This window comes from Emydura macquarii, unplaced genomic scaffold (genome assembly GCF_026122565.2).
Source record: "Emydura macquarii macquarii isolate MOO-44397 ecotype Brisbane River unplaced genomic scaffold, CSIRO-AGI_Emac_v2 contig_1253, whole genome shotgun sequence".
NCBI classification, from domain to species: Eukaryota; Metazoa; Chordata; order Testudines; family Chelidae; genus Emydura; species Emydura macquarii.
In genome coordinates, this window is record NW_027131390.1 from 47,339,410 (window position 1) to 47,354,196 (window position 14,787).

The 14,787-nt window shown below is 41.2% G+C and overlaps 1 protein-coding gene across 1 annotated transcript in view; it reads left to right on the top strand.

The window, feature by feature from the left end:
* The window catches only part of ABCA12 (ATP binding cassette subfamily A member 12), a 118,362-nt gene that overhangs the window by 36,918 nt on the left and 66,657 nt on the right, over positions 1 to 14,787 (top strand). Inside the window, 9 exon segments of the mRNA XM_067549809.1 lie at positions 2,771 to 2,886; positions 3,971 to 4,077; positions 6,314 to 6,567; positions 6,670 to 6,782; positions 7,292 to 7,416; positions 8,960 to 9,133; positions 10,171 to 10,335; positions 11,166 to 11,367; positions 12,878 to 13,017. Of these exon segments, the coding sequence (XP_067405910.1) occupies positions 2,771 to 2,886; positions 3,971 to 4,077; positions 6,314 to 6,567; positions 6,670 to 6,782; positions 7,292 to 7,416; positions 8,960 to 9,133; positions 10,171 to 10,335; positions 11,166 to 11,367; positions 12,878 to 13,017 (1,396 nt within the window).

Here is a 14,787-nt window from a genome sequence, read left to right on the forward strand (position 1 = left end):
TCTCCCTCATCCTTGTAACCACGTTTCATGTACTTGAAAACTGTTATCATGTTCCCCCTCAGTCTTCTCTTTTCTAGATTAAACAAACTCAAATTTTTCTATCTTCATTCATAGGTCTTGTTTTCTAGACCTTCAATCATTTTTGTTGCTCTTCTCTGGACTTTCTCCAATTTGTCCACATCTTTCCTGAAATGTAGCACCCAGAACAGGACACAAGACTCCAGTTCAGGCCTAATCAGCGTGGAGTAGAGCAGAAGAATTACTTCTCGTGTCTTTGCTTACAAAACTCCTGTTAATACATCCCAGAATGATTTTTGCTTTTTTTGCAACAGTGTTACATTGTTGACTCATATTTAGCTTCTTATCCCCACATCCCTTTCTGCAGTACTCCTTCCTAGGCAGTCATTTCCCATTTTGTATGTGTGCAACTGATTGTTCCTTCCTAAGTGGAGTACTTTGCATTTGTCCTTATTGAATTTCATCCTATTTACTTCAGATCATTTCTCCAGTTAGTTCAGATCATTTTGAATTTTAATCCTATCCTTCAAAGCGTTTGAAACCCCTCCGAGTTTGGTATCAGCAAACTTTGTAAGTGTATTCTCTATGCCATTATCTAAATCCGTTGATGATGATATTGAAGAGAACCAGACCCAGAACTTATCCCTACAGGACTCCACTCGATTTGCCCTTCCAACTTGACTGTGAACCACTGATAACTACTCTCTGGGAAAAGTTTTCCAACCAATGATGTGCCCACCTTATAGTAACTCCATCAAGGTTGTATTTCCCTAGTTTATTTATGAGAAGGTCATGTGAGACAGTATCAAAAGTCAAGTTGTATCACATCTTCCACTCTCCCCGCCCCCCATGTCCACAAGGCTTGTTGTCCTGTCAAAGAAAGCTATCAGGTTGGTTTGACATGATTTGTTCTTGACAAATCCATGCTGACTGTTACTTATCACTTTATTATCTTAGGTATTTGCAAATTGGTTGCTTAATTATTTGCTCCATTATCTTTCCAGGTACTGAAGTTAAGTTCACTGGTCTCTAATTCCCTGGGTTTCCTTATTTCCATTTTTATAGATGGGCATTATATTTGCTCTTTTCCAGTCCTCTGGAACCTCTCCCATCTTCCATGACTTTTCCAAGATAATTGCTAATAGCTCAGATACCTTCTCAGTCAGCTCCCTGAGTATTCTAGGATATATTTCATTAGGCCCTGGTGACTTCAAGAAATCTAACTTGTCTAAGTAATTTGTAACTTGTCCATTAAGCACTAATGGAGTGGAAAATATGCTTATAAAATTTGTGGATGACTACAGACTGGGAGGGGCCAGTGTGTTGGAGGACAGGATTAGAATTAAAAACAACCTTGACAAATTGGAGAATTGGTCTGAAATCAACTAGATGAAATTCAATAAAAACAGGTGGAAAGTGCTACACTTAGGAAGGAAAAATCAAATGCATAACTACAAAATGGGGAATAACTGGCTAGGCAGTATTGCTGCTGAAAATAATCGGGGGGTGATAGTGGGTAAAAAAATGAATATGAGCCAACAATATGATACAGTTGCAAAAAAGCGTAATATTCTAGGTATATTAACAGGGGTATCGTAAGTAAGACACGGGAGGTAACTGTTATGCTCTACCAGGTACTGGTGAGGCCTCACCTGGAGTGCTGTGTTCAAACTGGAGAGAATCCAGAGGAAATCTACAAAAATGATAAAAAGTTTAGAAAACCTGACCTATAAGGAAGGGTTTAAAAAAATGGGCAAGTTTAGTGTTAAGAAAAAAGACTGAGGGGGGACCTGATAACAGTCTTCAAATACGTTAAGGGCTGTTATAAAGAGGATGGGCCATCTATTGTTCTCCATGTTCACTGAAGGTACAACAAGAAATAATCAGCTGAATCTGCAGCAAGGGAGATTTAGGTTAGATATTAAGAAAAGTATTCCAACTATAAGAACAGTTAAGGTCTGGAACAGGCTGCTAAGTGAGCTTGTGGAATCCCTGTCATTGGTGGTTTTTAAGAATAGATTAGACAAACATTGTTGGGTTGGTCCAGGTTTACTTGGTCCTGTCTCAGTGCAGGGGGCTGGACTAGATGATCTCTGGCAGTCCCTTCCAGCCTGCCATTTCTCTGGTTCTGTGACTGATGCCTGACATCATTATTTATGGTTTCAAACCACATAGACAATGAGAACATGGGGTGAGGAAGATTTCACAGTCACTAAACCAGACAACCCCTGAGAGAGATTTTCAAAAGCGTGTTGGCCTCTCTCTCTTCCCACTGAAGTCAATGGGAGCCTTAAACATTGACTATAGAGAGAGCAGAGCTAGGCCAATGCCAGATGCTTTTGAAAATCTCACCCTAGGAAAACTAAACTCCTTCACCTCTCCCCCTAGTTCAATGACTTCCACCTGCTTCTCAGTTTCTCCCTCCGTGCCTTTAAGATCAAATAGTTACTTTCATTCAAATAAGTGACCATTTAATATAATTTTTTTTCTTTTTGCTCATTGAGTGAATTTCCACAAAGGACTTTCCTATTGTTTGTGAGAGAAAAGCAAAAGAGATCAATGCACTTAAAATTGGGACCATCTTCAATTATTGAATATCACAGACTAGATGCTCAGCTGATGTTCAATTGACTTCAATGGAATGATGCCGATTTACACCAGCTGAGGATCTAGCCCTTCGCTGCTGACAGGTTACTCAGAAACGCTCCTTGTTTCTTTTAAGCAGAAATTTATTCCAGTCTTGTTTTTTCAGGTTCCTGTTTTTAGAATTTGAAAACGCCATCTTACAGGTGTCAGCCGATAACCATTACAAATCTTACTTGATTTGTTTAATGAATGTGACTGGAAGTCAAGACAATGAGTTGACAGGTAATTATGTCACTAACACTGTGGGAGTTATCTGGTAATATCTGAAGCCTATCTTTTTGAAATGCTACATGTGGTGACATGAAGAAATGGTGCTAACTGTTTTCAGCTGCCATAAAAGTCAATTGGAGCTGAGAGACCTCAGAACCTCTGAAATTCAGGCCCCTTTTGATTTGTCTTGTGTATTTTATTTCTTCGTCCTTTAGATGTGTCACATTATCCGTGTAACTTGTCCAGCCACATAATAAGAAAAACAACACTCTTCATTGTATGCATGCCTGGGGTTCTAGTAAAATGTATACTGCTGAAACGTAAATAGGGATTCCTTGGTAAAATGGATCTGGTATCCCCTTCTCTGCTGTGTTCTGCTGCAGTGTCTATGTTCCTTTAAAATGGCAGCAATTATTCTGAGAGCTAAGCTTCTGTTGGTATAATTGTGTTTTATATGGACAGGCATGGCACATACTTACAGCAGCCCTGGAGATGCTTATTTGCCTCACAGACAAGCTGTTACCTACTCACTAGGTCTCATATGCTTTCCTGAGTGTTGTTTCCGTTATGGGGTGGGTTTCTGGAGCAGGGGGTTGTCATCTTGCAGGTCATCTCTGAAAAACCTTGGCATGTTCATTAAGAGTTTTGGTAAAAGGGCTGGTGCAGATTACTTCCCTCGGAACAAGAAGGAAGCAAGGACCTCACTTTGACTTGATTCCTGCCCTGCTCCTGGGCAATGCCCACTATGGTAAGGGCTTAGGCAACTTTATGGCTGTCTCCTGCCATGCCTGCCCTGTGGGAACTATCTGTCTGCAACAGGGGCTCTTAGAGCTCCTGTATATCACTCTGGCTCTTTAATACCATGTCGTAAAGGGGCCAGAGTGGGGGTGAGGATGTCAGAAGCTGGATCCAAGGGGTACAGTCCAGGCCTCAGAGCATGGCTGCAGAGGTGCTGTGCACCGTTTGAACTCAGTGGGAACTGTGGGCACTCAGCACCTGTGGAAAGCAGGCCTTTGAAGAGGAAGTACAGTTTTGTAATGTTCAGGGTTTCTGCAAGATCTTGTGTGTCATCTAAATAACTTCTTTTCCCTTACAGAAAACATCTCCCTTCTTCTGAGCCATGCTCAGCTAAAAGAAGCTCCTTTCTCTCAAAATGATACCTATGAAAAACATGCATCTCTTCCAGAGATCCTACAGTTAAAGGTAAGTCTGCTTAAAATGCTGACTCAGAAGATACTTCGAAATATCCTGCATTGATACTTCAATGTGCAGTGAATGGAGCATTCAGGAAACCAGCATACAGCAAGGAGTTTTAAAAACACCTGGTGTGAGCTAGAACTGGAGCTGGATCTTATTGCTGGGGGTTGGCTTTTCCCAGGGAGGGAAACACTATTTCCCACATGGTCACTACAAAGGAAAATACATGTTTGGGAGAAAAGGGAGGTATTCAGAGTCTTCCTGGAACATCTCTGAGCTACAGTGGTTTTCATCACCCCTCTGGGAGTGGCAATGAGTGCGGTGTGGCTTTTTTGCCTGGGAGTTCATATCCTTGTTGGATGGATTGAAGGCTTATCCATATTTTTAAGGCTCAAGCCAATTGCGAGATATTCACAAAGTGTTAAATGGAGTGAGGAGCATCATTCCCATGAGCCTTGTGCTTCTAACTCTCACAAGTGCATTTGAAAAAAAAACTTGTACACGGGAGATTTTTCAGAGGCACAGATGACAGTTCAGTGCTTAAGACCTGCTGAAAGTCAATGGGCGTTGGTCCTTTAACCACCATTTGAAAATCACCCCTATAACTAACAAGACATGCACCTTTGACATTTTGCTGGCACATTCCCTGTCTATGATTGCTTGTCTCACTAGATTGTAAGTTCTTCCGGGTAGAGACTTTCTCTAAATATGCTTTCACAGCACTTAGCATAAGTCAGGTCTTTATCCTGATTGCGGTCCCTTGGCAGGACTGGAATAATAATAAGAAAATAATTAATAGATAAGAGATTTCATTGCTGAAGATCCTGTCCCAGGAATTTGCTAGTGCCAAGGCTGGCTTTGCAATGTCAGGGCTTGTCTACACTTACCTCTGAGATTCGGCAGCAGTCGACTGGAGTTACACAAGCTACGCAAAAAACTTGCATAACTCCCGTTGACTTCTCTGCTTCTCTTCTGCGTGCCATCTTCTCTGCACTGCACCAATGGGAACCGTGTTCCTGTTGACACAGCGCTACGCCACTTGAGAAGGTGGTCTTAATACGTCAATTTCTGGATCGACTGAGTGGGTCTTCACTGACTGCTCAGTCAATCCAGAGAAGTCGATCTGATGGTGGCGGCTTTGCCGCCATCAGTGTAGCTATAGCCTCAGTGGATCATCTTTTTTCTGTGCTAATATGTCTTTCTTGAAACTAAAAGTAACCAGTTTTCCCCCAAAACACTCTGGAAGGGCACCGTGGAAACAGGGTTTCAGAACTTCGGCTTCAACCTGAATGGGAATAGCTACACTGCTATTTTTAGCCCTGTAGCGCTAGCTGTGCAAGCCTGAGACAATTGACCCAGGCTCCAAAACTTGCTGCCACAGGGTTGGGTTTTTTTTGGCCAGTGTAGATAGAACCAGAACTCGCAGATCAAGAAGAAAGGGCTAGAGTAGCCGTCTACCACCATGCCTACAGCAGGGGAATCCTTGGCATGGCTGGAATAATAATAATTAATCAATAAATAAGAGGTATCATTGCTGGAGAGCCACTTTAGCTCTTTAAAACTTCATCAAGAAACCAGAGAGGGTGTGAGACTTTCACCACGGGGACCTTAAGTTAAGGTCCTATATATTTAGGACACCTAAATAATATTGAGGGATCACGGAGCATGCACTCGGAATAGTCTACAATGCTTAACTTTTATTAAAAATAAAGAAGAGTTTATAAGAGAAAAGTCAAATATCACTGTGCAAAATCACAGAAGTGGTGTAATGGGTGTCATAATCTTGTAACGTTGTTCTTGTTAATTGCTTGTATTGTAGCAGCACCTGTAAGCCCCAGTATGCTGGGCTCTGTACAAACACCTAGCAAGAGGTAACCCCTCCCCTGAGGACTTTACAGTCAAAATAGACAAGGCAGATAAAGGGTAGGAGGGGAAGCAGAGGCATGAAGAGAAGTGACTTGTTCAAGGTCACATCACAAGACAGCAGAAGAACTAGGAGCGGAGCCCTGAATTCCAGGCCAGTTCCCTGGCCACTAGACCTTTCTGCCTGTCATGTGCTGGAAACAGTCACTGTGAATTTCAGTTCAGTTTGAGATCTTTCAAATTAAAGGGCTTGAAAGCTGAATCCTGAATAAGAGCAAAGCAATGTCTATATCCTTTAGCCTGAAGCCCATCTTTTATAATCCTTTTATATAACGTGTCTCTCTTTTTTTTTTTTTTTTTTTTTTTTTTTTTTTTAAATACATCTCGCCTCCAAAGCATGATAAAACTTCTTTGTGACTACAAGAGCTTTAAATCACTGCAGGATATCTGTCAACTCCCTAATGTTAGCTTTGAAGCACTGTGTGAACAAAGTCAATTTTATGAGCAGCTCCTTCACAGCGCTGAGTTAAGCAATCGCCTTGTGAAAAATGTAGTTAATCACAATAGTGTCTCTCAAGAACTTCAAGATATACTGATCGGGGATCCCACAAAAATCCAGTCACAAATGAATTGGTAAGGCCTTCCCTAAGCTTTTCTACATCAGTATTTCTTCCTGAAATTATTAATGTGGCCCCTTTATTTTCTTTTAATACTCTCCATTTTTTTAAATTTAAGGTTTCAAGAAAATGTGACACAAATTGATTATTTTCAAGATATCCCTAGATATATGGCTATAATGAGTTCCGTGATGAATACCACTGAAAATGCAACAATCTCTAAAAAGCAAGGTAGATTTATCGATTTACTTTTTAAAAATTGGTTTATAAGGATGGTCACTAATTCACTTGTTTCCGTTAGCGAAATTTGCCTTGGGAATGCCATGATTTTCTTATGAAACCTATATGATGACTGAAGTAAGCCTGTACTATGTCCGTTGGCTTCTTTTCTAGGACAGTTTCTAGGCCTGTTGAAGTCAGTTATAAAACTCTTATTGATTCGGAGTTGCTAGGTCAAGCTGTCAGTGCATAAGGAGTCCGATACTTATGTACTGGCAAACTGTGCTCCATGCACAGCTCCAGATCTAGCTTATAGATTGACAAATCGTCCATGAAAATTCAGACATATTTGAGCATGACGCATGGTCATGCTCCTATGAGCCAATATGCACATCAACATCAGTCTGGGCAAACATGTTTCTCTTCCGTTGTCTTAACATAGGTGCTCTGTGCATATATATAATATTTCTGTAAGTATGCAGAAAACTGTATCATTTTTAATTTTTTTTTTTATTTTAAAGAAATGTTAATGGCTGTGTTTAAAAATGTTGACCAGCTCAAAGAGGAGCTCAGAAATGAAGCAGGCATGTCCACAGAAAGTATCAAAGCTCTGATGGAAATGTCTCTCCCAGAAAACATAACTCAGGTAAGTTTACTGTAACTCTAGCTGAAGGTCCTTTTATGTTCAATACTCAGATAATTAAATCCAGGGGCTATTAGTGAAAGCAGCTCAGCAGATCTCTGCTCCTGTGGGAATGCAGAGGGAGATGCATGATATCTGAGGGATACAAACTCTAGAGTGCTTTATTGATCAAAATAGATGCCCTGAATTGCAATTAAGACTTTGTAAGCCAGAGCGGCCTCCGGAGACAAGGAGTGTTATGTTCTTTGACTGACACCAATAGCTGGTGCAAAGCCACATACCAGGGTCGCCAACCATCTGTAAATTTACAGCCAGTCAGTAAAAAAATGTACAATTTTAACACTGTCCGTAAACCTGTAAATAAATGAAAATGTCCATGAAATTGGGTAGAAATAAAACATAATCTATTTTGACATTGATTGTCGTCATTCAGAATCACTTCTTGTATCATAAAACTACACTGACCATGACTTTATCAATTTCCTGTTCTCTATTATTGCACATGCCCAAAGAACCTGATTGATCAATTAACTGCAGCTAAAACAATTGCTTAATTCCAAATTCCTGTGTGCAGAATATTGTGAGTGAGTACACCCTTTTGTGACATCATTGTATTGTTTATGGTATTTGTAGTGATGTCAGTAAAAAGTTTACCGTGTCAGTAAAAACTAAAATGCAAGGTTGGCAACCCTGCCACATATGTAGGGCAAGTCTACACTAACGCTTAAGTTGATCTAACTTACATCACTCCGGGGTGTGAAAAACACCCCTCCCCCACCCGAGCAATGCCAGTTACAGCGACCGAAGCACTGGCTACACTAGATGCTTTCCTGCCAACATAGCTTCCACCTCTCATGGAGGTGAAGTAATTATGCCGACAGGAGAGCGCTCTCCTGTTGACATAGAGCATCTTCACCAGACGCACAACAGCGGCGCAGTGCACCGCTGTAGCTCTTCTCGTGTCAACCTGCCCTCGGTGATTGCTAGAATGTTTAGCTAGTGTATAGTGCATTGCAGCAATCCAGTCCAGTGGTCTCAAATGCATGGATATTCGTGGTGAGGTCCACATTGCAGAGAAACAGCTGCAATGCAGCTGGAAAAAGGCATTTCTGTAATTACACCACCAGTAATTACAGGAGCTACCAGGGATCCAAAACATCTTCACAAACTATGAATTTCTACCAAGGATGGACACGCTATCCTCAATGACTCAGCTCCAAATGCTTTTTCTCCCAGCCCTGTTTCAGAGCCTCACCATCATCTTGTCTAGATTCAGTCTCAGACAGCTCACTTCTACCCAACCCCCAGCTCTGTCACTCAGTGGGAAAGTTAAACTGCCAGATCATTTAAGCCTTGCAAAGTGTGCCTAAAGCATAACCATTCTGCTTTGTTTCTCCATGCGGGAATAAAGGGGAGGAGAAGGTATGTTTCATAGTCCTCGGCATCGGCAGATGGTGTTGGGAAGAGTTTAGAAGCGGTGGTTTAACCCACGCATGTTGGAGTAACCTAACAATTTACAAATCTCCTGCTTTTTGTGCAAATACAGCTCATTTTTCAGATTCTCCAGCTGGAGTCGTGTGCTGTCCCTTCTGCCAACCCAAAGCTAGAAGCAGTAGTAAAGGAGTTCTGCAAACTATCACTCCCAGAAAGGACCCGTCAGTCTTACATCCTGGGGGTCATACTTTTACGTCACTTGGACATTTACAACTTTCTGTACAAGGTTGGTCTTGGATTTTTAGAGCACTTGTATGGCCTTTGTTAGATACTGTGGCTAAGATCCTCATCAGGTATACCTGTACTGGTATGGAGATATGCCGTTGTCCCCTAGCCGAGGATCTGGCCTTGTGCATGAAATAATGTTTTGTTGCATACCCATGCTGACATATCCTTTAAGACAATTTTTAGTTCTAGAGCCAGCTGGTGTAAATTGGCATACCTCAGTTATAACCATTAGGGCTACACTGATTTACACCCAGTTAGAATCTGGCTCGCAAGCTACTTTTGCTTAGAACAGTAGGCCAGGATTTGAACCCAGCTCCCCATGGATACAAGATACTGATTAGGCTAACACTCACTGTACCAATTAGCTACCCCACCAAATCCCAGACTATATATATGTAAGTACAGGTGGGTGAAAACCAACACCAAAATATGTATGATTCACCAACAAGAATGTTTTTGATACACCTTTCTGGCGGTCAGTGGTTTAGGGTTGCCCTGAGAATGGGGTTGCATCCCTGACGCCATCTTGGCTAATAACCATTGATGGACCTATTCTCCATGAACATCACTAGTTCCTTTTTTAACACAGTTATACTTTTGGTCATCACAACATCCCATGGCAATGAGTTCTGCAGGTTAATTGTACACTGTATGAAAAGTACATCCTCTTGTTAATATTAAACCTGCTGCCTATTAATTTCGCTGGGTGAGGACCCTGGTTTTTGCATCAATGATGTTATGTATGTTAGCACCGAAGGACTTGTACTGTATTCCAACCATCCTTACAACAATTTTTAATTGTGTAGAGCCAGGTTGTTCAGACAACTAAAGTTTAGATTAAACTAAAGTTCCATAGTGGAATTTTCAACAAGTGGTTAAGTGACTTGGGAGTACAAGTGCCACTGATTGCCTATGGGATTTGTGCTCCTAAGTCACTTAAACCCTTTTGTAAATCCCACATCCGATCCCTAAGAATTAGTACTAGATATGTGTGTATACTCTGACAATTATTTTCTTTCTTCCTCTTTCTCCTAGATGTTTTTCCCCAAAGAGCTGCAAAAACCAATGGACCAGATGTTTGGCCTGCTCAAAGAGATGAAACATTTCAGGAACCAGATGGCATCTGGCATGCGTCCACTGTTAGAAGCAATCAATTCATTTAAAAAGCTACGGCAGTCCAGAAATGTGCCCCTCTCCAAGGTGTGTGTTAGCTTGGGAATGGTTCTGAGCCGAAATGCCTTTGGAGAAGTCACACGGAAATCCGTGTTATCCGGAGAATCTCTAACTGTATCAAGGGAAATAGTCAGAGGACAGCAAGTCTCCTTCTGGATATTACCACGCTGGAGAAAAGTCTTCACCAAACTGAATTAAAAATCTTTCTTTATCTCTTTCCATACTGAGAATGTTCTTGTCTGGAATGACATAGGTAGGAGAGGGAAAGTCACATGGTTACTATGGGTGGGGAGAGGAATGAAAATGCAGAAGATTTACAGCTGTGTTGAAGTGGGTTAACTGGAAGGAAGAGATTAATGGAGAACTACAGCCACACTGAAAAAACCCAGCAAGGGGATAGTAAGAATAGCATGAGAGTGATGCAATAAAACCCTGATCCAAAGCCTGCAGAAGTCAATGGAAACCATCAACTTCAGTGAGCTTTGGTTCAGGCTGTTATCACAGTTATCACTGTGATTACATTCGTCAGCCAACTGACTGGTAATGGTACCTTATGCTGTCCCTAGAGCTGGGGACTATCCTCTGCAGCGCATCTCTTGTCCTGTCATTATGCATCTTTTGCATTATGGGAGTAAATCTCGCTCTACTTACGCTAGCGAGTAAATCGCCTTGAAATTAATGAGAGTTGAGGATGCCCTGCACCATCCAGCATGTCTCATGATTGGACCCTCCACTCCTTTATAGACAGATAAACTCTTATCCAAAAGCCAGTATAAATGTGGTTTACTTCCCTCACAGAGATAAAGCACTTTAAACATGCACACGTTTCTTTTTGCTTTTTGTTTTTTGTCCTGTAGGCATTGTTTAAAACATCGAACATAATGATAACTCGTGGATCATTTAAGTCCATTTCGAAAGCTCTCTGCAATGAGGAAATCACACCCTTGTTTTTTGAATCCTTACTTCCTGATTTTGGAGATCAAAAACGCCCTAGTTCCTCTATGCGGGATGAAAATGTACAGAGAATGATGAGGAAATATGGCATTCCCCAGGATTCCTGTGAGTTTGCTGCAAAAATGGGTCACAAAAGAAACACTGAAACTATTCACTTTCTCAGAGAATGTTGTTACACTTAAATAGAAGATTCAGTTAAAAATGTATGGGCTTGATTCTGCTCTCTTTTGCACTAGTTATAAACAGCTAACTGCAGTGGTGTTTCTCCTGAATCCTCCTTCCCCCCTGCCTCATCCTTCCTCCCCACAGAGCTGGTTGAAATTTTTCAGACAAAACTTTTCATTGAAAAATAGCTCTTTTAAATGAAAATTTTGTGGAAAAGCTGTTCGTCATTTTACATTTTTTTTTCATTTTTCATGACTTTTTCCATCAAGAATCTTTCTGATCCCATTATCTAAATGAGGTTACATTGTGTGGCTTATTGAAATGAAAACCCTGTTTTTGGTAAATGAAATGTTCTTTTCATGGGTTCATTTCTAACCCTAACAAAGAAAGAAAAATAGATCTTGGAATTTAAAAAAAAAATAGTTTTGGACAGCTGTAGCCTCAACTTGTTTAGTGGCGCATAAACCCATCAGACAAAATCAACGCTGACTTCCACCAGCTGGCTATTGTATCAGTTCTTTGTGGGGCACTGAATTGATTAATGACGGAATTATAATGTTTCCTGTTGTAGCTGTTTGTGTGGAATGTGAGGTATTATTTTGTGTAAGATGCTGTATTATACGATAGCATGGTTCAGGGTATCCCTGTCACTTCTGCAAGTGGAGAGGACTTGGATCTGGCAGATCTCGGTGGTGAGGTGGAGAATGCAGCCTTCATGGCAGTGTCCCTCTCTTCCCCCAAACCTCTGTGGGAATCAGGCTCCACAGGCCAGGTGGGAGTAGATGTGGGAGGGGAACTCATGGAGTCCCCTTTCTTGATGTAGGTCTTTGTCCTCTAGGCATCTTTCTCTCTCATTGTACGTAACAAAAAAGAGCTGTACATTTGTTTTGAACACTGGATTTATTCTGGAACAGAAACATTTTGGAGCCAACCCAAGAATTTCTGGTTAGATCCAGCACTAAGCTATTCTGGGCCAAGCTCTCCATTGGTGCAAATCTGCATAGCCCTGTTAAATGGAGCTATGCTGATTTACACCTGTTGAGGATCTGGCCCTCAATGTTTATGGGTGACTTATTTTCATAAAGTTTAAAAAGGTCTCTGAGAGGAGTAGTGCAGTGGTTTAATGCTTCCTCAGCTCCCAATTCCCGAGGTGATGGTTTTAGGACTTGACAGGTCAGTACTTTTATCCTGACATTATTAACACCTCCTCATTCACAAAACTCCATTTAACCTTAAAGCAGAAAATCTCTGCCAGAAGAATGAGAATCTTGTTGTCTTGATTTCAGCAACAGGAGACCTTGGGGGTGGATTAGTTCTGTCAAGAGGCGTTCCATCAGTCAGGGCATAGAGGGTTATGCAGACCTTCATCAGACACAGCACAAAAATACTCGAAGGAACTTTTGTGCGTCTACTTTATTTGTGCTATTTGTTTTGGTTTTTTTCCTTGCAGCACCGTTCTGTTTATCATTTTATCTGGATTTGGTTAGTACCTCTACTGGAGCTTTAATATGGTCTTTCCTCAAACCTATGCTGCTGGGGAAGATTCTGTACACACCCGACACTCCAGAAACACGAGCAATCATGGAAAAGGTATGCGGCGGTGGTTGTGAACACTTAGAGAAGCTTTGCTCAAGTAAATCCCAATGACAAGGCTTCTTGTTCAATGCACAGTGCAGACTCACTTTTTGGAGAAGCAGCAAAATTCTGTTTTCCACCTACCTTGGAAGTATTTGACTTGGTTGACAAACCCACTGGGAGAACAATGAATCTTCAAGCCTTACTTGCTGTGGTCTCAAACTGGGAATTATCAAAGGCTTCTAAGAAGCTTTGAGATGAAAGAAGGAGGTAGAGCAGTCATCGGCAAAGAATAATTTAATGCATTTAAATTCAAAATGGGACTGAGGTACTGACTGTGGGGCATTTGTTGGGGCCAAGTGAAATTATGGAATACGGATCATAATTTTGCGGGTATTCAGAGCTGGGATTTTGGTTTGGGTGCATCGCTGAATGAGTTATTCCTAAAAATAATGAAGTTAGATTAGCTTGCAGAAGATACAAATCCTTCTGAACTTGTTTCCGGTGCACTGTTGCTTTTGTATTTCTGTTTGTTGGAAGGCCCTGCAGAGAGAATCCTGATCTCCAAGAAACGAAAATACAAATGAAATTGAGAGACAGCAAATTGAAAACTGGGAAAGGCAGCACGCTTTCACACAAGACACAGCCCACGGGGCTGTTTGATATAAGCTGTCACTGAGGCCAAGAGCTTAGCAGGATTACAAAAAGGATTGAACATTTATACAGATAACAAGCATATCCAGAACTATAATATAAAGGATGTAAATAATAACGGTGAAACCCTGTCCCCATTGAAATCAATGACATAACTTCCACTGACTTCCATGGGCCAGAACTTAACCCCAAGATTTTTGGAAGTGATGTAGACACTCATTCTTCAAGGCATAAACCAATATTTAATGCATGGGAGTAGGAAAAATATTTCCCTGTGCTCAGAGTATCCCATAACTACCTGCTGCAGTGGTTTCTTGCCCCTTAATCTAAAGCAGTTGGTGCTGGCCACTGTCAGAGACAGCATATGGGGCTGGATGGGCCCCAGGTCTGATACAGTCTGGCGATTCCTATGTTCCTGTAGGTCAACTGAAAAATAAGATTGCTAAAGAGGCAGCGACAATTTGTAATTTACCACTTTGTGAATACGATAAACTGTTTGATTTGCACGAAACATCCAAGCAGTATTTGAAATGTAAGAGGCACTTGTGGGATTGGAAGGATTTCTTTGCAAAAGGTTTAGACCCAAATTAGTTCTGGCATAAGTAGGAATAGCTTCCATTAATGCCAATAGATGCTGATCTCCCTTCCATCAAGACGGACTTTGGTCTTTCCTCCAACTAAAACACTGTGAAACCCACCAGGAAAATATAAAGACTTTTGTGATTCCACCAAATTACTCTTGTTATGTGTTAACTAGACAAGGAGCTGAGTCAATAATCTTTAGTGGCTTCAGAAGGAGCTTTTGAGGAATGGTTGATTGCACTGAACTTTTATTCTTAGACGGAGGACAAGTCTATGCTTAAAACATAAGCTTCTCCCACCAAGAAAGCACTGTCTACACAGGGGGTTAGTTTGGTAAAACTGCATTGCTCAGGGGGGTGGATTTTTCACACCTCTGAGCAATGCAGTTATAGTGATATAAGTCTGTAGTATAGACCAGACCTTAGTCATAATACTTAAGGCCCCAATCCACCAAAGCATTTAAGCAGGTGCTTAAGCCCAACTCTGTTCAGCAAAGCAATTCAACATAGGCTAAATGTGTCTTAAGCATGTTAAGGTTAAAGACATGTT